A 23,020-nucleotide genomic window follows, 5' to 3' on the forward strand; every position below is an offset into this window, starting at 1 on the left:
CTATGTCAGTATACAAACTGGTTGTAAGGTTTGATATATATAAATATATATGTATGCTTATGTGCTAGTGTGTGAGTGTATGTATACATCAAGAGATGTGTCAAAAGGTTTTCAAGTTGATGTATTAATGAACTGCACTGTAATGTAAAAATTTTCTTTTATATGAAGTTAAAGTATTTTTCAAATGTTTGAATGATAGTTTTCAATTATTGACAAGTGTTGCTAAATGTTTACACAGCCATTGATTTTTGTAATAATTTCAACTTGAGAAAATTATACTTGAGTTAAGAATTCTACTGTTATGTTAGTCATATAATTACATCTATTGTATCATTGTCAAAACTAAGGCCCCAGTTTGCTAGTTCCTGACTTGCTTCAGGACTACTGTTAACACTATTTACAAATTTTCCCATTGTCAGTTTTCTCTGCGCTGGAGAAACTCTTGTATGTGTTGCTATATCCTGAAAAAAGAAAATATTTTAATTAAAAATTAATTGTCAATATGATATAGGTTACACTGAACATTTTTCAATGATCAGTATGCAATGCTTTATATGTTTTCTAGATTTTAACACATAAAAAAAACGTTTGAGGGTGAGTGACTGTAGCAAATGAGAAATAATCAATTCATCAACATGACACAAAATTTAAATACTGTAATTATGAGTTTCCAGGAAAACTTTTGAAATATTAAATAAACATGCAAACACAATTGAAATTTATCAGATACTAAAAGACTAATAGCTTAAAAGGAATGAAGGGGACCCAATACAGTTTTAAAGGAGTTAATTCTTAGCAGGAGGTTGAGGAATGGTCAGCCTTTCAGCTGATTCATGTGTGTAATTTTCAGTAATAAACTTTCCTTTCCTGTTTCAATTGTAAAATCACTGTGAGATGAAAAAAAATCTCAATTTTCTCAGGTTGTGTCACGGAATAGAAGCTCCTTCATGATATAAGTTCCAAATTGAAATAAATATTACAGTAAATGTTCCGAACGGAATAAATGGTATGGAATATTTGTTCCAACAGGAACAGATATTATGACATTGTTTATAACAAAGTTTCCATTGGAACTTCTGTTAGGTGGAACAAATATACATTGACAGTTGAACCAAAGAAAAGGTTAGAAAGACTAAGGTGCAGGATTTGAGACAGGAAAAACAGAAAAATTCACAGATGACAAGGAGTCTTGAAAAAGTTAAGAAAGATAACACTTTATTACACAACTTAAGAACTTTTTTGCAAATGTGTGTGAATTATAATTGCATTTCTTGATTTTCAGTTTTTAAAGGCTAGTCTGTAATTCAGATTTTTTTTTAAATGTTAACTAATTTCAAACAATTAATCTTCAAGGAATCTATATTCTCCTGTTTGCAAATGTAGTTGAATAAACTAAAGGTGATGATGATTACAAACAAACAAAAAATGGGGAATGTGTCCCTTTGCATATAACATCAAAGTTAACTTCCTAATTACCAATAGACCTTCTGTTTGCCGATTTTGGAGCTGAACTTTTCTGAAAATGTCAAGGAGTATTATACGACCAAACAATAAACTTTTTCTCTCGTTTCATGAAGGGGGTGCGCACTATACACAAATGTACACTATACATACCAAAAGACGGTAACTGGAACCACACATACTATTTTATTTGGCCTTAACATATAGGCGAAAAATATAATTCACATTTACAGATTTTTAACAGTCCAAGGATAACATAAATTTATTTTTTGGGATCTACAAAAATACAAAAGTGAAATAATTTGACACATATTTCTTGGAAGGAAATATGCAGCACATGTTATTGCCAAACATGTATAAAACTATTATATGAGATATGTTGTTTACAAAGATATACAACAAAGACAATAATGAAGTGGTACTTGCATGCACTAAATACATGAGGGTAGAAAAACGATAAAAAAAAATATTTGAAAATGTGTCCATACCCAGACTAGCACATAAGATTTTATACGGACATAACTCAAGGTCAGTAAAAGTACTGCCACCCAAATTATAACTTAATCTCAGTATTGTGGTAATAAGAATTGCATAAAACTTTCATAATATTATTAGCCTGATGCAAACTACAGTTTGAGAACGGATAAGAAAAAAATCAGCAATTTTTCAGTTTTTAAAACTGTAGGGCAGTAAAAGTGATGACACCCAAATTAAAACTTGATCTGTATTTTTTGGGAATAAGTTGCATAATATTTCCTTGCAGCAAACTAATAGAGAACGGAAACTAATTTTGGGTACTTCTTACTGCCCCCTGCATTAAAATGACTCCAAAAAATCTGAAGAAAACTGAATGAGAATAAGAAAGTTTGATTACAAATACTACGATTAATAAGATGACACTTTGTCTTTGCTAGCACCCAGTGAGACATGTATCACTTACCTGTCTAATTTGTCTAGCTTTGTTGTCCTAAAGGATGACACAAACATAGATACAGTATGTGATTTCATAAGTGAGAATATTAGACTGAGATCTGGAAGAGTGCACAAAGGAACTAAGTGTAGGGAATTGTTACAAAAAACACCTTGTCTTTCCAATTTATCTCATGTGAGGAACATTATAAGACCAATTAAACAGTGTTTTTTCCGAAGTGATGATATTGTGAATTTTTTTTCAAATATAATTATTTGTTGTATGATAACCTGGACTTCCATTGTCCATGGTTCTGCACATCATGATTAAATCATCATTAAATTTGGATGAGAAAAACTTCAGGTAGTGCAAAAACGAAAATGGGAAAGACAGGCAGAAGGTCAAAGGTAACACTTAATGCCCCCCATTTCATTATGCAGGGGTCTAAAATTCACAATACAATTCCAAACTGTATCTGGTCTCCTTATAATAATATAAACTGCAAACATTACCTTCATCACTCTGAAATCTGATCGTAGTTCATCTGTTAAACCAGTCATGTAACATAACTCTGGAATTAAACAGATGTTCTCACATTGTTGTTCCATTCCCTGAAAAAACACAAGTCTCCGTTTATTTAGTCAACAAAGATTCATGCTGTAATATGAAAACATATTGTTATCCTTATTAAAACATCTTCACAGCCCTTTAATTGCATGAATCAAATCTCAAGAGGCCCAAAGATGTAAATATTTAAAGTCAAATGTTATCCTCTGTATGCAACAAAACTGCAATCTGCCTTGTATAGATTGCACTGGTGCATTGTCCACATCCCTTTTTTGCCATGAGGATTCATGTAAACTTTTGTTAATTGTTCGAAAACATCTTCCTTTAATTTCAAATCGTGTGTGACTGTTTGCTTTCTTTTCAAAACAAAACTACTTTAGGTCAATGAAATCTGTCACAGTGAAGCTGACCCAAAACCTTATTTGAGAAAATATATAATATCTGTGGCAGAACCATATTTGCACATTACAAATAATGCATGAACTGTTTTTAGGTTTATTGGAAGTACATGCCTCAAAGGTGTAAAAATAAAGTAGTCAACCCATATGCAGCAAATAATCTATGTGAAAATGCTGCGATGTGCAAAAAGATATGATGAAAATTCTATTAGATTTTTATATTCTTTTAACATCTTACTGAAAAGCAACTTGTGAAAAAAAGATGCTGTAATGTGTCACAAAAAAGTGACAAATTATTAAAACATGCTTTACATATTGTGTACACACTTGGATTCAGCAAGCACACAATACATAGTCAATGAACGTGATTTTAAGTCGTAAAAAGTTACTATTCTTGATGCAACTCACTGCCAATATAAAGTATAGAGAAATATTTGACATACATTATGAGCTGTAACTGCTCAGACAGACAAACCCATTTAAGTGTAAGCTGTGATGGAGGCTGACACCAGCAGTTCTAATGATCTCATAGAGAATGTTTGTAATTGGATCATTTTTTTATGACAGGACTTTTATATCTACTCCAATATATAATACTAATACATACCTGAGGTGTTCTCTTCTTTTTCTGTCTGTGTAGGAGAAGTGGCTGTTGGTCATCTTGAATATTCTTATTGTAAGCTTTCCTGTAACATTATTATAACATTTTAAGAAGGCCACGCCCACCTTCAGCTTAAAAACTTGTATTAAATTTTTTTCGTCTTCTAAACTTTTTGATGTTTGGAATAAAATAACTTGTATTTGAATTTTCATCTATTAGATCTTGAAAAGAGAATAAAAATGTTTTAACTTGAGTTTTTTTCAACCTTTTACATGATCACAATGATGGTAGAGATATATTAATATTCATTTGGTTGGTTTTCAGTTTTTCTTCCTTGAAATAAGCAGTTGTATAATGTGACTATTTTCTTTGATTTTTAATTCATATATATATTTTTTTCTTCTCGGTTTCCAAAAGGACAATCAATTGCTATTTTTTTTTTAATCTTTCCTAAGAAAAGAAAAATGAACTAAAAACCTGAACATTATTCACAAAGTAAACCTCTTCCTGTTATCAACACTTACTTGTAATACTCTTGGAAAGTAATAGACTCTCCTGTATTTTTACAGGGAAATGAATGAGCGGGACTTTTATCCCAGATGATATCATCTATGCGGTATGTCTTGTTGTTATATCTTGTTAGTACCACAGTCCCTACAAGTTTTTTTACACATTCATCTTGAAAGCCACTTGAATTTCTCTGTACAATCTGCTGCCTGAAACAAACAAAACAGATTCATCATAAATTAGTGAAATGAGAGGATTTAAAAATTTTAGCTTGTGGTGAAGCTTATATAGTAGACATAGCTTATTATTAAGTAATCATGTAATTATTCCCTAATAATTAACTATTTAAAGGACAAGGTTTATTGTGGGAATTTTCTTTGCAACTAAGATCATATATTATGATGTCAACTTATTCAAAATATTTGTCAAATTTAGGTTTGTACCCCAATATAATGGTTAAATAAACATAGCAATTTTGGTCAAGTAGGACATGGTGTCCAACAAATGCATATTTTAGTTATACTTAATATTTTACATTCACAAAGCCGAATTGAAAAACATTTTGGCTACATTATCATAGAGCACAAGTTTTTCCCAAATAAATGTTTGCCCGAGAATAGTAAAAAATAAAATACTATTGTTTGTGTATTTTTTTTTAGGTGACAGCTAATATGCTCTTTATTAATATTAATTATTTGGAAGTAAATTGGTGAGATTCATGTAAATTTCATTATTTTCTTTGGTAAATCTCATTCTATGGCTGTATATCCAATTAAAAGGTATATTTTAAAACAAACTGTAACAAAATTTTAACAGTTTTATATGTTTGATTTTATTTCCTTTTTGAATAAAACATACAAATATATCAATGAAGAACTTCTTGTAACAAAGAAAAGTAGGATGCCATTCATGTCATTGTATGTCATTGTCTTGTACCAACCATCTTTTTTTTTTTATAAAAAAAAAAAAACCAACAACCCAGATATGTATAAATTTTTTTGAAATTTTCCAATATTATAACTAAAAGATGCATTATTATTTAATAGACTGATGTACTAACTATTATCTCTTAAAAACACTGATAGGGCTTATTTGGACTTACTTACTCAATTACATGTTGAACTATCACTTTTTATTTTGTAAAACCTATTTTGGCTAACAATACTATAGTTATCTAATAACACCCCATGTTAACATCAAACAAGAATGTGTCCATAGTACACAGATGCTCTATACGCACAATCATTATCTATGTTCAGTGCACCATGAAATTGAGGACAAAACTCTAATTTGGATTAAATTTAGATAGATCATGTGTACTAACTACTAAGTTTCAAGTTGATTGGACTTTAACTTCATCAAATCTAACTTGACTAAATCTTTAACCCTGAACCCGGACAGACGAATGAAAGATATGACGCATGGACACGGAGACAGGAAAACATAATGCCACTAGGTGGGGCATAAAAAGAATTTTGATAATCTACTAAAAAATTGTTTACTTTTATAAATTGTGACTTGGATGGAGAGCTGTCTCATTGGCACTCATACTACATCTTCCTATATCTATTGGTAAAATGTAAACTTACATTAACTCAAGTACAGTTTGAGTTCTTAGAACTCTGTGGCTTGCATCAGCCAGCAACATCAATCCACCTTCATTTTCACAAACTGAAGTTATGTACCCAGGCCAAACCTCCAATCTGAAATCAGAAGTAGAAATGATATAATAATGATACATATCTATGTTCATATAAACTTTAAAAAAACATCAAAATTGGAAAGTGTGTTGTTAGGTTTGTTCTGTTTATGCTAACAGAATATAACCAGGTGCTCCGCAGGGCGCAGCTTTATACGACCGCAGAGGTCGAACCCTGAACAGTTGGGGCAAGTATGGACAAAACATTCAAGCGGGATACAGCTCTGAATTTGGATTGTGATCAAATTTTTGACATTACATGGGTTTTTTTACACAAACTTTTTAAATCTAAAATTAAATAGTTGATCCTGACACAGCATAGGTTTCTGACACAGAACGAATGTGGTCTAATGAACTTAAAAGTTTTTTTTTGCCTTTGAGCAATTCACTATGCTGTTGAATATTAATCCTCTCAAAAAAATGTTTGAAGAAATTTTCTTTTTATTTATGAAATCTGAAATGAGAAAAATTTAAACCCCCCCCCCCCCTTTTTTTTTCACATCCCCGTTTCCCTTTTTCCAAAACTGATATCAATTCAAATTTCTAATGGAGTTTGCAACAATAACTACTCTTTTAAATACATCATAAAATATTAAAATGTAAAATAAAGTGCTTGTTATCACTGAATGGTAAAGATTGGTTGGTAGTAAAAGTGAATATACATTGTTTATTGTATAAAACAATAAAAAAAACTTCATCAGCAACATTTTTATATTGGCAAATTTCCAATGAAGTTATTTACATAAAGTTATTGGCAAATAAAAATAGAAAATGACATCATAGTCATGTCTGGCAAATGTCCAACATACATTATCTAAAAACATTTTAGATAAGATAAGGAAATTAAATAGTTGACACAGCATAGGTTTCTGACACAGAATGAATGTGTTCTAATGAACTTAAAATTTTTGTTTTCTCTTAGAGCAATTCACTATGCTGTTGAATATTAATCCTCTCAAAAAAATGTTTGAAGAAATTTTCTTTTTTATTTATGAAATTTCAAATGAGAAAAATTGAACCCAATTTTTTTAATCACATCCCCCTTTCCCTTATTCCAAAACTAATCTCAATTAAAATTTCTAATGGAGTTTGCAACAATAACTACTCATTTAAATACATCATAAAATATTAAGATGTAAAAAAACTGCTTGTTATCACTGAAAGGTAAAGATTATTTTAATTTATCAGTTGGTAGTAAAAAGTGAATATACATTGTATATTGTATATAACAAAGATTTAAGTTGATTCTGGACAAAGAAAGATAACCCCTATTTAAAAAAAAATCTTGCTATTGCACAATATTTTGCAATAAGATATTTCTTGCTTACTATTCTGGACAAAGAAAGATAACTCTAATTAAAAAAAAATTTGCTATTTCACAATATTGTGCAATTAGATATTTCTTGCCATTGCGCAATACTGTGCAATTGAAAAGACTTGCTATTGCACAATACTTAATATAATAATTTTAGATCCTGATTTGGACCAACTTGAAAACTGGGCCCATAATAAAAAATCTAAGTACATTTTTGGATTCAGCATATCAAAGAACCCCAAGATTTTAATTTTTGTTAAAATCAGACTAAGTTTAATTTTGGACCCTTTGGACTTTAGTGTAGACCAATTTGAAAACAGGACCAAAAATGAAGAATCTACATACACAGTTAGATTTGGTATATCAAAGAACCCCATTTATTCAATTTTTGATGAAATCAAACAAAGTTTAATTTTGGACCCCGATTTGGACCAACTTGAAAACTGGGCCAATAATCAAGAATCTAAGTACATTTTTAGATTCAGCATATCAAAGAACCTAACTGATTCATTTTTTGTCAAAATCAAACTAAGTTTAATTTTGGACCCTTTGGACCTTAATGTAGACCAATTTGAAAACGGGACCAAAAGTTAAGAATCTACATACACAGTCATGACAGTTAGATTCGGCATATCAAAGAACCCCAATTATTCAATTTTGATGAAATCAAACAAAGTTTAATTTTGGACCCTTTGGGCCCCTTATTCTGTTGGGACCCAAACTCCCAAAATCAATACCAACCTTCCTTTTATGGTCATAAACCTTGTGTTTAAATTTCATAGATTTCTATTTACTTATACTAACGTTATGGTGCGAAAACCAAGAAAAATGCTTATTTGGGTCCCTTTTTGGCCCCTAATTCCTAAACTGTTGGGACCTAAACTCCCAAAATCAATACCAACCTTCCTTTTGTAGTCATTAACATTGTTTTTAAATTTCATTGATTTCTATTTACTTAAACTAAAGTTATTGTGCGAAAACCAAGAATAATGCTTATTTGGGCCCTTTTTTGGCCCCTAATTCCTAAACTGTTGAAACCAAAACTCCCAAAATCAATCCCAACCGTTCTTTTGTGGTCATAAACCTTGTGTCAAAATTTCATAGATTTCTATTAACTTAAACTAAAGTTATAGTGCGAAAACCAAGAAAATGCTTATTTGGGCCCTTTTTGGCCCCTAATTCCTAAAATGTTGGGACCAAAACTCCCAAAATCAATACCAACCTTCCTTTTGTGGTCATAAACCTTGTGTTAAAATTTCATAGATTTCCATTCACTTTTACTAAAGTTAGAGTGCGAAAACTAAAAGTATTCGGACGACGACGACGCCGACGCCGACGCCAACGTGATAGCAATATACGACGAAAAATTTTTCAAATTTTGCGGTCGTATAAAAATTTGCATAACATCAGAATACAAAGTACCCTTTATGATTTTAGTTTTATTCAAATTAAACCAAGAATTTGGATTCTAGTTTTCAGATAAACAACGTACAGAAATATATATGGATGTCAGCATTTCAAATAGTAGCATCCAAAATGACAAATAAATATTACATGATTTACTTTAATAGATAAAACTAATTTTCTGTTTCCTTAAGATCATGGTAATAGTTGATAATTTTATTCAGTTTACTCACTTGTGTTGGGGAACAGCTGATGGTGTCTTTGGGTTGTAAAAATAACGTCCAACTTGAACCATTTGCAATATATACATAATTCTAAAATAAAATTTCAAATAAATTAAACAAAATTAAATAAGAGCACTTTAAATGCACTATAAATATAAATGTGTTTGGAAGACATGTTATTCAAGTTTCTTTTTTTTTCTATGAGGTACTCCAAAATAAATTGGGGAAAAAACAAACAAGAAGATCTAAGTAGTAGATAAAAAGAAGTGTAATGTGTCTGTCTGATGTTAATCTAGTTGGAAACTTCAGATATCAATGCAGATATGAATTTAAAAAAAGTCAAAACTCACTTCTTGAGAAGAGCCTGTGCAAGATTAATAACGAAGTGACCTTGTAAACCATTTCTTTGAAAAAGTTCTCATGATCTAGATTTATTAGTGTTTTCATTTTCAATGTGTGACTGGTCATTTTGAATAAAACAGTCATTTTAGCTTCACCCCACAGTAACTGATAAAATAATTTCTTTTGTTTAAATATATCTATTATAGCATTTTCATTGCATCACCACATCTATGTTGACTTGCCTTCTAAAAATGATATTGTACACCATCAAACAAGATTCTGGAGGAACCACACGGGTGAGTCTGATGGTAAGGGTTATATCAACCCCATCAGTAATTCTTTTAGAAATTACAACAGTTTCCTGAAAAATATTCAAAAAATATAATTATAACATCTCAAATACAGTGCTCTAAAGGACACACATGATAACCGTTGGGAATTTGTAAGAAAATTTAATTGATTCATTTAAATAATCTGACAGCATGATTGGATTATATTTTGATTCAAAATATTTTTTTTAAATTTATGTGTGAAAGACATCAATATTTTTTTTAAATCATTAAAAAATAATTGGGGAATGGGTCCAGATGATGACCTCGCTAGCACATTACATTTTCAAAGGACATAACTCAGGAACTGTAAAAGTGACGCTAAGATCTAGTTAAAAGCATTGTTTAAAAGTTTCCCAACAATAGGACCAGAAAAGACTAACAATTAGAGAATAACTAAACTAAGATTCCAAATATATAGAAAAATAATTTAATTTTGGATGTGATGAGTCTTCTGATTGACTGACTGGTTTTTTTTTGTCTATCGTTTACGTTTAAACAATATTTTATTCAAATAAATTGAATTGGATTGGGCAACAGGCATAGCCTATGTATGCCCTCTCTTTTGTCTATCTGCTCATAGTCATAATTTTGTCATGTGACCATAACGTCATCAACATTTTTTCATGACTTACCCCAGCTCAAAATTGAAATCATAATAAAATTGTATAGAAAGACTAATATTTGTTTGTCTATTCGAAATAACATAAAATATGTGGTGCACACTTAAAATAACCTGCTACCAAAACCAATTGTTATCAAAAATTATTTTACAATAACATTACACGTAAAAGCCTGTGACTTTCAGTAAGATAAATATCACTTTTCTCAAAGTGTATATGCTTTTTTGTTTTAAATAAAATTCAAAGAGAAAATGTACTAAAATAATACAAAAATGGAATAATTTTTGATATTTTAATTCTTTATTTAGTTTTTCTTTTTATTACATCTACCATGGACTCTTGAATGGCAAAAGTAGAAAAATAGAAGGAACAATATATTTTCTACAGTCTCAATTGTTTTGATGCAATGTCATGAAAAACGTCTTCACAACTCCTATGGAAGAGTGAAATTGTTAAAGGTTTTTATTTCACTGCAAACTTGTGGTCATGTTATAATATAGCTAATTTATATTGAACTATAACTTAAAACTACATAAAAAAATCACTGACACCACCTACCTGATCTGGCAACCGGATTGGTAGATATAATATACTACCATCAAAGGCCTTCACTTGTCCTATCACATCCCTGTGTTCATTGAGCATTTTAAATCTCATATTCTTTGAATCAACCATTGGACGGTAATCTACATGATATTGATATACACCAGGATTGGCACACTTAATTCTTATATAATTTCCTGATAGGGCAACTCTAAAAATAAAAAAAAGAATTATTCTTTAAAAGGTTTATGACTTTATAAATGTAAAATATTATGTATAACAAGAATATGCATTCATTAGACACCAGGTCCTACTTGACCATAATTTCAATGTTCATTGAACCAATATATGAGGGTAAAAACCTAATTTTGGAAAATATCTTAATATATAAGTTGACATCATAATATATGTATAATTTTCAAGTCAATGTGACAACAACATAATGGCAAACTAACCACTTTTACTTAAAAGTGTTCTGATTTCACAATGTAACATTTCAATGAGTAATGAACTGTTAAAAGAGAGGCAAATAAGAAGAATGTGCTAAGATCTGATATAAATTTGATATAATTACCATATCTTGTGAACATTATAAATCACAAGATAAAATTGTAATTAATTGCATTCATTTGCAGGAGAAAAAATCAGAGTGTAACATCTTTTCTCAGCAAAACCAATCAAATATTTCAATTATGTTTGTGAAAAAATCACTAACGCTTTGCCATCTTTTCCAACATTGCTAACAGTGGGTCTTCTATCTTCTGTAGCCATCCTTGCAAACCTTCCTTCTAGCTGCTGAGTGGATGACTGACCAGGTGATGGTTGACCAGGGGATGGCTGACCAGCTGATCCTGGACCAGCTCTGGGAGGTGAAGGTTGTTGTCCTGCAGGAGGATGCTGTTTCTGAGGTGATGCTTGTGCCCCTGGACTTTGCTGAGTCTGCTGAGGGGATGCCTGTCCCACTGGGAGTTGCTGAGCTTGCTGAGGTAATGGCATTGAACGTCCTCTTCCCCTGAAATTAACATAGTATACTCTAATGAATATTTCTTTCAGTGCAACTGTTAGAACCACATGAACAGTACCATATAAAATAATCAAAATAATTTTTTTATAACAAAAGTAATGCAGTTTTTCTAAAAAGTAGAACTAACATTTGTAATCCATAGCTGATTAAATCACAAAACATTTAAATAATAAATTGAAAAGTATACCTGAAGATTTACAAAAGGACAAGATACCATGATAGTTCAAATGGGCCATCTAAGTTTCATACTTTCATTACCTCATTATTATTGTTCTGTATATTTTTTATGATAAAAGTTTAGATCATCATTGCCAATCAGCATCTAATTTGAGTCAAGAGTCTTAATATTGAATAATGAATGGTAAAAAAAAATTGTAAACTCCATCTTAGGCGAAAGACTTGAAATGTATATAACAATGTTATAGTTTTTTGTTTTCAAATGTCAGTCTTTTAATTTATATACAAACAGCAGTTTGAATAATTGACTAAAACCTTATTTTCAGTAAGGTTTCCTTGTGCGTTATGATATGAAGGCTTTTAACAGCAATGTAATGAGATGGGAGGCATCTTTTTCAAACAAATCCTCCACAAGTGTGAGGTGTGCTATCAGCAATCATTCAATGCCTTTTAAAAAGGACACCTGTAAGCCAATTATGCAGGTGAACTCTCAAATGGTGTTCCTACACTTAGACTTCATAAATACATACTGTAGAAGGGCTTGCATAGCAGCCAACCCTCTTCCTCTTGCTAATCCTATAGGAGCCTGATCTGGTGCACCTTTAAAAACAATACACAAAGTAATTGTTATATTGATTGTAGTGAATTAACATGATTTCTAAGGGAATTAAAAACCAATAATTTCACAATAAGTGTTGTCAAGGAGTCGTCAACAACGTTGCTTCAACACAAATTGTAAATGCTTTGAAAAAGATATAGATTCTTGCATTTTCTACTTAATATCCTTCATAAAGCCCATTGTCAATGTAATTTAAAGAATAACTAATCAAAGCATTTTAATATTGACAAATATTCAACTTGTGAAAGGAACAATACTGATAATTAACTCATGTACTACACACATTCTTGAATTAACGTGTTGTTCTTATATTTTTCAATATTTGAGTTTTTCAATTACAGGTAGCTATTCTATAAGCCATGTTAATATGAACATTTAATAATAATCGTTCTATTCTCAAAAAGACATTTCACGATGAACAAAAAGAATCTTCCCTTATCCTTTTTCTTGTTATTACCAAAACTGAAGCTGATAAATAAAACTTCTTAAAAAAGTATTATATCTTTATCTCACCTCCTGGTGTAGGTGGTGGAGCCGATCTCGCAGCAACCAAACCCCTCAATATATCACCTCTACCCATAGCAATAGGAGGTGGCTGTGTTGCTTGCTGAACTCCAACTGGTTTCTGCAACAGAAAAACACTGATTATCAAAATTTGGGTAAAAATTGTAACTCTTGAAAACAAGACACAATCCATGTTAGCAAAAAAGAAGATTTTAAGTGATTGGCATGTTGTCAGAGCAAAAACTCTATCTTTGCAGAGAAGCAAATAGCAATTATCAAGACTTTAATTTGATAGAATTGATAAAGCCTGATATTGACACACTGACGTGATACTTGAGGTGTGCATTCTAAGATTTAAGACCACCTGGCCGTCTTCACGCTGAAAGGCAGCCCAGGCTTGTAAAATTGCTCTTGGGCCTGTAAAAATTATATCTACAGGCCAACATAATATAACTAACATTTTTCAAAAATTGAGCTCCGGGCCTGTAGATTTAACAGTTCATCATGAAGACTGACCTGGCACCAATATGATTGTCATATAATAATTGTTTTGTTTTTATTGATAGGTCATGTTTTGTTACATTTCTTACTTACAATTATCAAGACTTAATTTGATAGTATTGATAAAGCCTGGTGTTGATACATCGACATCCTGCATTTGAGGTATGCATGTTACCATAAGATTTAAGACCACCAATATAATAGTCATTTAAAATTATTTTTGTTTTTATTGACAGGTCATGTTTTGTAATATTTCTTGCTTGCAATTGAAATAATTAAAAAAAGACTTGCTTAATTTGTAAAACTTTTCCCATCAGATATTTCAATGACAGATGGGAAAGCGACCTTGCCCCTCAATTGGTAGCATAAGTCCAGCTTGACTTCCTGATACAAAAATCAGTGTTAGTCAAGTTTAACTTGATGATACAATAATCAGCACAAGTCAGATTAACTCGCTGATACAAAAATCATGCTTTACTACAGTACAGTTATCGCGAAAGCCTTCCCATACTCCATACACCGAGTTTTTTCCTGGTGTAACACCAGGAAACTCCGACATCACTCCCTGAATTCTCGGAGAAATTTGGGAGTATTCCCTCCGACTTTCGCGTAAATCCGTTACCTTCTGTTTATTGTATTAGCGACATCTCTCCCAGTCTGGAGTGACGCGGTGTCACACCAGATAATTAATTGCCCTAATCCTTCTGATCTATGCCGGCAAGCGACAGTCAAGGTATGCGAGATTTCTTATGTAATTAAACAATTGCATTTCCTGTCTATTGATTATCAGTTTATATCTGATTGCTTGAAACAATTGAAAGATTAAATAAAAATCAAAACGTTGTTGTTAATTCTTTTAATTGCACCGACTCTGTACATTTAAATCAAGTTTTAAAAACAAACTATATTTGATTTTGACTTCCGTTTTTTATCAGTTAATAAATGTTTAATTTACTAAAAGAGATATAATTGTGTAACAATAAACAGAGACTAACGCTGAATAAATTAGGGCAGTGTTAAGAAAAATTACAAGTCTCAAAATTGTTTATACAAGTAAAAAAGAAAGTATTATTCACTATCTGTTATGCTAATAAGTCTACGCAATTTCCATTTTACGATTACAAAATAAAAGTTTTAAAAAGCAAAAGGTTGTTGTTAATGCTTTCATTTCATTAAAGTTTTATAAAAAAAAAATCTATTCTTGATTATGATCTCGATTTATTTTATCGGTAATTTATATAACTTAAGTTACGAAAAGAGACATACTTGCGTGAAAATAAACGGAAATTAACGCTGAAGGTATAAAATGTGAGAAAGAAAGAAAATAACGTTTTAAAACTTGTATATGCAATATGCAAGAAAAAAAGAAAATACTATTCACCATTCCTTATGCTTAATAAGTCTACGGCATTTTCTCTTCACGGTTTGTTAGCATTACTTTAGGATAAATAATACATTTCGGCTACAACAGGATTACTTCTATAGCTGCATCAACTCGTCGTTGCATAATATTCATTTACGCACAATGAATGTAAACTTTTGTGTTGTATTTAGAAGAGTGATCTTTAAATATTTTTAAAGCAATTAATTGCCGTGGGAAGAAGATACGCATCTCAGTGATCAACAGTGCGTAGTTGAACTTGAACTTGACTTCGCTCACAATATTGAATGCTAAAAATAGTGACATCAATTTTGTCCACGAGATTTTTATTTGGCGGGAAATAGTATCATGTAACAGTAAACTCAGGTGACCTTTCTGGATAACCGTGGGAAAGTTCATTCAAGGTTTAAACTTGATTTGTAAAAAATTGACATAAATGTGTGTGCGTTAAGATTGAGGCTCTAGAAGGTCCTTTTACAATTGATTAACCGGATTCTAAATTATATTCCTTTTCTGAATAAACCAACATCAGTCTTTTATTTTTACGTTTCTCAGTCAACAGAGGACATAGTCAACACTATATATTAATGGTAGATGAAAACAGGATGCATGTCGTTCAGTTCCTGATGGGCATTGGTAGAGATCCTCTGTGAAAATTTGTTGATATCGTAAAAATCCGATCCACATTTTTTTCAAGTTACATATTTCTTTCTTGAAATACGATATAATTTCATTTTAATATTCTATTTTATAAATTGTTGAAATACTTCTTTTTATATTTCGCCGAGGATTTGAACAAGCAGTAAAATACGGACGGATTGCGCTAATCCAATTTTATTTTAAATAATTAAAGATCAATAACAGATCATTACGGATAAAAAAACACATGATTTTTTTCTCCGTATGAATAAATAAGGTTGTGATTATTGTGTTGTGTCTAGGCGGCGAATGTATCTCAGTATTTATGAATATAGAGCTGCCACATTGCATACATACAAAACTATTTGTCACTTAACAGTTTCTTTTTTAAATTCAAATATTTCAAGTCGGTACTCTACCGAGGTAGTGAAACAGAATATTTTACATTTCAATATAAATAAAAAGTATTGAACATATAACCGTAAAAACATCATTCTGTTTTAAGGCAGTTGATATTAATTATATAATATTGAACTATTAATGAACCGAATATTGCTCATACATATAACCGTAAAAACATCATTTTGATTTAAGCCAGTTGATATTAATTATATAATATTGAACTATTAAATCTAAATTAAACCCAAGAGTAAATTTATCAGATCAACAAGTGAACTCTGTTTAGGTCATAAAAGGTTCTGATTGTGGTAAAATCATCTTTGTTGAAAAAACAAAAATTATGACCGGATCGGACTATAATGAAAATACAAAATAAGTGTTTTATTCGTATTTTTATACGTTGTACGTTGCCTGTCATAAGACAATGACATGGGCATATACAAACAAAAATAATTATCTTACTTTAAATAAAAATGTCACACTTTTATCTGACAATGAAAGGACATTTAAATACCGTATTTTAAAGAACACAGGTGCAATCAAGATCGATTAAATGTACAAAGGTAATAAATCTGGCTAATCCGATGATCTTGTCACGCGTCATTAATTTTCAGTTCATACGATGGGCAATAAACCAATTAACAGCCATGCGGTGTTGGGAGAGAATCTTTGGAGGAAATTGGGAATATAATCCGTGATTCGCGGTGTCAATCCGCTACACGGAAATCGGTGATTAGAGTTCGCGATTACATACTCTCTGGGCGTACTGTATATTGCCATTAACTTCAAGACTTAGCACAATTATGGTCATGATTCACATGTACCTCATCCTGATCTCCTGGTTTACGAGTTCCATCTTTCAGAGCCTGAAGTAGAGCTGCCCCTCTTCCACCTCTTCCAAACCCACCAGTAGCCATTTCAGATCTTTTACTTCCTAAAAGTAATAAAAAAAAAATCTAATTATAATCATTTCCACTTTTATCAATACTTTTTTTTTTTATTTTATCAGTCTTGGGGAAATATATTGCACAAAAAGCTGGTCAACTGAAAAAATTTCAATCATGTTAGAAGCTACATTTAACTTGATTTACGTCTTATTAAAACAATATTTAATATAAGCTATTGCTGCCTTCATAACATTACACCTTTGGACATGCTCTAAAATCACAGGTTATGTCATGTCTGACATTGGATGTCAGGTTTTTATTGGAGGTAATATAAACTAGCTTTTAGGTATTTCACTCCTGCCAAGAGAATAACCAATCAGGGACTTTAATCTGGACATGGTCAGAAATAGCAGGGTTTAACCTGGCGGTCGCCATTTAAATTACAAAAAAATAAAAATTGCAGCGATTAAAATTGGTCATTTGCGAAAGAATTTTGCGAAAGAAATATATATAACTATTTATTTTCATCCATCTTGTTTATTTACTTTTTTTCCAGAGTTTCTCAGACTTTTAACTGATCAGACTATACACGGAATTCACCTTGAACTTGTTATGATTTTGACAGAAACTCAATAATCAGCTGATTGCATTTTATAGCTATCGACAATAAAGGACCAATTAATAAAGGTGTTGATTGTACTGTTTGACAAAATGATATGGGTAAATGGCCTCTGTTGCATGTCACATAAAGGATTTATAAACCATTGTGTGAAGAAAACTTTTGACATCTCCTCTCCTTCTCTTTAAATGAAAGTCCAGATTAGTCTGGATTATCACAGTGCAATCACTTAAAAGGTAGGTCAGTAGTGGTTTTTCTTTTGGTGATTTATGAATGGAATGTGAAAAACTATATCTCGAGTGAATGTGATTGATAGTAAAGATTATTTTTATTGATAACCGCTATGAATTTCAGCTGATGGCGACTAATTATTTTTTAATAAATCAACTTGCCTCGGTTGACAGGAGATGGGAATTCTAGAACAGTTCAACACTGTCCAACAACAGAATTGAGCATGTCCTACATTAATTTGCTGATATGTTGATTTTCTGAAATAGCCCACGTTTCACCAAAATAGGTAGCTGCGGAACCGTAGCTCTTAGGTCCTTATGCTATTTTTTTACTATTTGGGGTCTCACTAATTAGCGACAACAAGCGTCAAGAAGCGACAACAAGCGTCAACAAGCGACAAGAAGCGACAACAAGAATTATTTTAGCGACAACAAGCGACAAGAAGACTATTTAGCGACAAGAAAACATTTTTTTTTTATAAGTTATAAAGAAATTTGAATGTAATGTGTTTTTTTAAATATACGAGCAGATATGTCTTATTAAAATGTTTTATTATATAGATAGACGAAAAAATGAAACATTTGTGAGGAAGAAAGAGATTGTGAAGTTTATATTAGTATATTGGTAGATGAAGAAATTAACATTTGTGAAGAAGAAAGAGATAAGGGGTGATAGGAGGGGTCCTGATCCCGAAATCCCGGGCTTAAAAACACGAAATCCCGAAATTCCGAATTTAAATACAGTAAATCCCAAATTATAAGATAAATAATATGTTCTAAAACACAAGGAAAAGTAATATCATAATACAATAATTAAACGTAATACTGGCTGTTATACATTATAGATGATAAAATAAATATGTAAATAATGTTTCATTTTTTTCTATCAATTTTAACTTTCTTGTCGCTAAAATTATTTTCTTTTGCATATTCTTTTAATATTTATTGCAATAATTAATTTTAATTAAAAAAAATATGTTTTCTTGTCGCTTAATAGTTTCTTGTCGCTTGTTGTCGCTAAAATAATTTTTGTTGTCGCTTCTTGTCGCTTGTTGACGCTTGTTGTCGCTAAAATTCTTGTTGTCGCTAATTAGTGAGACCGACTATTTGCTGACCATAGAGCTACGGATTTTTCCTATTTCAAAAAGTTCAGAATTGCGACCCAGGTTCAGGACGCACTTATTTCCCCAAAATTTATTGTTTATAATCAATGCAAAGCTTGTCAATATATATAGTTCGTTTCGTCAGATATTTTTCTAGGATATGACGTACCTATTTATGTTTGAATATTCATTTCCTTCACACTATTATCTAATTATTTTTTTCGTGACGTCGCCACGAGATTCAATATGGCCAAACAAAATAGGCGGAGAAAGTATACAAATGGGAATAATTAGATAATAGTGTAAATGAAATGAATATTCAAACATAAATAGGTACGTCATATCCTAGAAAAATATCTGACGAAACGACAAGCTTTGCATGGATTATAAACAATAAATTTTGGGGAAATAAGTGCAACCTGAACCTGGGTCGCAATTCCGAACGTTTTGAAATAGGAAAAATCCGTAGCTCTATAGTCCGCAAATAGTCAAAAAATAGCATAAGGACCTAAGAGCTACGGTTCCGCAGCTACAAAATAGGCAACTGTGAAAAAAGGAAAATTTTAACCAAATGTTATGCAACATAGATTTTATTTTCTTAGACAAGTCGCCGTGTACACCACTATAGTGTAACCAATGACTCTAACTAACTCTACAGCAAGGGGTCCCATAAATGTGTTCATTTATTTTAGGGTAAATAAAACAATGGTAAAATCAAAAACCGTGAAAAGGAAAGCACATGACACGCAGACGTCAACTTTGTAACTTTCATCAAGCTTACAATCATGATATTGCCATTTCATAACATGTGAAAGATGTCAGATAAGTATAAAGCAATACTCTTAAATTATATTAACCTTAATTGATGATTATATGTAGGGTTTTTTTATGAAAACATTTTGGTGTAACTTGTCAATCTCTTCTGTCTCGCGCTGAGCCTCTTTTTGACATCATAACAAACCACATATAAATTAAGTATTTTTTGTCCGATCCCGTATCAAGCTTTTCGGGAAATTCATACGATTAATTGGATGATTAATTGATTGTTATTTGAAAACGTCAGGATTAAATTTGGTGTTATGTTATAGTGTTAAACTGTTGTTTAAAGTGAATTGTGATTTGGAAAACTACGAGTTGTACCCAAAACTTTTACCGTTTCGGAGTACGAATGCAGCCATTTCTGACAAATGTTACAATATAATCGACAAATAACTCAAGTTCTTTTAGTTTTGCTTACAGCCAAAATAAATGCGTGTGCGTTTCTCGCTTATATTTGATAGACTCGTGTTTGTCAGTTTCGATTTTAGTATATATATACATACATAATTTGTATTCTTTTTTTTTTAACGTGGACACAATTTTGCCGTTTTATGATTTTGAGGTGTAAACACTTCAAAGGATGGCTTACATGGAAGAAATATGCAGGAAAACTATATTTTTATTATCAGTCGTGGAATTACTAAGAAAATCGTGTTTTTCATTCAGGAAATTGGACGAAAATCGCTGTCCGTTTTACGGCCTTTTGCGGTTAGTGCCGAAATTCTGTCTTAGTATAAAAAATAATTACATTTGTAATAAAAATACAATTCTATATTTTCTTTTTGTTTAACATAATGATAGTATGAATGAAAACCGGCAAAACTCTTTATAAATCTCTATTTTGACGGCCATGATGCGGCAAAATATCTAGCAAAGAAGGCTATTTTGACGGAGCCGGTAAAATAGCACCTAAGAGACGATAGAATAGCCACTTCCAACATTTTACTAATGAGGAAACATTCAATAATCACAGACAAAAATGCGACCGACTGTTCCGTCAGTGCTGCATGGTTTTCATTTATCCGTATGAGCTCATGAAAATGTTTAAACATGAGATGCATTTTGTTGTTTACAAATCGACGTCCAATTTATTCTTTCTGTAGTTTGAGTCTGTATACTGCCCTCTAGATGTCTTGCGATTTTGTCACTTTTTTTTTGCTTGTGTCATTTTATGAAGATCGGGGTTGTAAATTATGTGTAGGCATGATGTGATGTCAGTTACCTCCTAACGAGGACCGAACACAACGAAAAGAGAAAAAAGAAACAAAAAAATTAAATAGTGTATTATCGAAAATGGGTTCATGTGGCAGTATAAAGTTATAGATATTTCATTTCTTTTGACAATAGTTTTGCGGTGTTTCGTAAATTTTACCCTAGCTTTTGAAAGCCTCGATCGGCAATAACCTCACGAGACAGAGTCAAGTAAGGTTGGGTTTCAACAAAATGCTACGGTATAATTTACGAAACACCGCAAAATTATCCAAAAAATATGAAATATTTGTTTTAACCTGTTGCATCTTTTGCTGTTTAAAATTGTATGTCAATTTTTTTTGTTTGTTTACTTTAAAATAAGTTTGATAAGAATAAGTTAAGGTGGTATGGGAGTTTAAAATAAAAATGATGGAATTTGTTCATCACCATTTTGTGATTAGAAACTAAACAAAATGATAGAATTGTACAATATAATAGGAAAAGATAGCTTTCAGACAATGCTTTGAGAATATCAAAAGAAAAGATAGGGTCACCGTACGTTTTTCCCGGCTAAAATGCAAAATAAGAACATTTTATGTAGATTCCTTCAGAAAATGCACTGTTTTATAATTACTTCCCCTTAAAATGCCAATTTAAAAATATTTAAAAACAACCAAAAATAAACAACACTTGTAAAAATATTAATATTTATAAATTATATTCATATAAATTGGTTCTTTAACATGAAAATTTACATTAAATATCTACATTCATGGATCAAATTTTGCTAACTTGATAAAAAAAATCTGGACCTTAGGTTCTCTCTTTTTTGCTATCCAAGATGGCGAAAGACACCCATACCATTTACTGGCTTAATACACAAAACCCCGCGTACTTTCTCAAAATAAGCACGGAACATCAGTTAGACTTTTCGACAGCAATTGATGCACATCTACATTGGTGACGGATTACGTTGCAAACGATAAAAAACTGTTGACGGAATTAGATTTTCTGGATTTGGACGCAAGATAAGTCACAGATTTAATTTTAACGGCCTAAAATTTATTGATGTTACTTGAGCAACCTTGTTTATAAGTCTAGAAACAAATCTGGTGTGGTTCCAGGATTTTGAAGGGGAATCCAGCAAGCCAACATTTTGAACAATACTTTTTTTAAGTCTAATGTTTTTACCATATATGAAGCTCCTCAAAAGCAACGTGCCCCCTGCCCCCTACAAAATCGTTTTGGTTTAAAACCTTATATGCATGTAGAGGCTGTACAGTCAGTGAAGCCTATGAGGATACAATCTAAGTATACATTTCAATAACTGAAAATCTACGGATATTTTCCAGTAATATATGAATATGTGAATATGATATTGACACATTTATGTGTTTTTCAAACTTTATTTGTTTTTTGATCGTTCTGAGAGCGAGTTTTCATTTATTTAAATATATATAGGACAATGGAGTTGGTGTGCGTTGGTTCGATATACACCCTAGGCTATCATATATCGATATGCATATATCGGCTGGTGCAAAGCGGGCAGTTTAGCTTAGTGGACCCGCACTGACTCCATTGTTACTGTGTCACAAAATGCAGGTCTTCCTATATCTTTTTCTTTTCGGATACCATATAAAACAAAGCCATGGTATAACTGTGAAAATCATACCATCGAGAGCTATGGTATAATTTTCGGTTATTGAGATTTATACTCTTGTTGCATTCCCATAGGTTACATTGTACAGCTATAGGTTAATATAGATTTCCAGAGATACGATCTTCTTTTTTTCAAAATAGAACCTATAAATGGATAGAATGTTTATGAGGGTTAAAAACTTCGAAATATTGCTTTACTATAATAGTGAAATAGTGCTATTTTAAAGTTGCATTATACGGAAACAAGGCCATATAGCCGATTCGGCCATGTATCAATTAGGCAATGTTCAAAAAATCGTTTTGGTCAAACTTTAATTTTATAATAAAAAAGATTTTGTTGCATAC

At 31.4% G+C, this 23,020-nt stretch overlaps 1 protein-coding gene across 1 annotated transcript in view; it reads right to left on the bottom strand.

The window, feature by feature from the left end:
* Window positions 1–19,985, bottom strand: part of LOC139489556 (piwi-like protein 1) — a 30,799-nt gene extending 10,814 nt beyond the window's left edge. The window contains exons 1-13 of the mRNA XM_071276111.1: window positions 19,864–19,985; window positions 16,992–17,101; window positions 13,257–13,368; window positions 12,655–12,724; window positions 11,639–11,935; window positions 10,939–11,134; window positions 9,671–9,789; window positions 9,096–9,176; window positions 6,034–6,147; window positions 4,462–4,653; window positions 3,944–4,022; window positions 2,884–2,982; window positions 321–461 (exon numbers count right to left, since the gene is read on the bottom strand). Coding sequence (XP_071132212.1) covers window positions 321–461; window positions 2,884–2,982; window positions 3,944–4,022; window positions 4,462–4,653; window positions 6,034–6,147; window positions 9,096–9,176; window positions 9,671–9,789; window positions 10,939–11,134; window positions 11,639–11,935; window positions 12,655–12,724; window positions 13,257–13,368; window positions 16,992–17,084 — 1,593 coding nt within the window. The 5' untranslated portion in view covers window positions 17,085–17,101; window positions 19,864–19,985. The remainder of the gene's footprint in view (window positions 1–320; window positions 462–2,883; window positions 2,983–3,943; window positions 4,023–4,461; window positions 4,654–6,033; window positions 6,148–9,095; window positions 9,177–9,670; window positions 9,790–10,938; window positions 11,135–11,638; window positions 11,936–12,654; window positions 12,725–13,256; window positions 13,369–16,991; window positions 17,102–19,863) is intronic.
* Window positions 19,986–23,020: the final 3,035 nt, after the last annotated feature.

The sequence above is a fragment of the Mytilus edulis genome, chromosome 9 (assembly GCF_963676685.1).
Source record: "Mytilus edulis chromosome 9, xbMytEdul2.2, whole genome shotgun sequence".
NCBI classification, from domain to species: domain Eukaryota; kingdom Metazoa; phylum Mollusca; class Bivalvia; order Mytilida; family Mytilidae; genus Mytilus; species Mytilus edulis.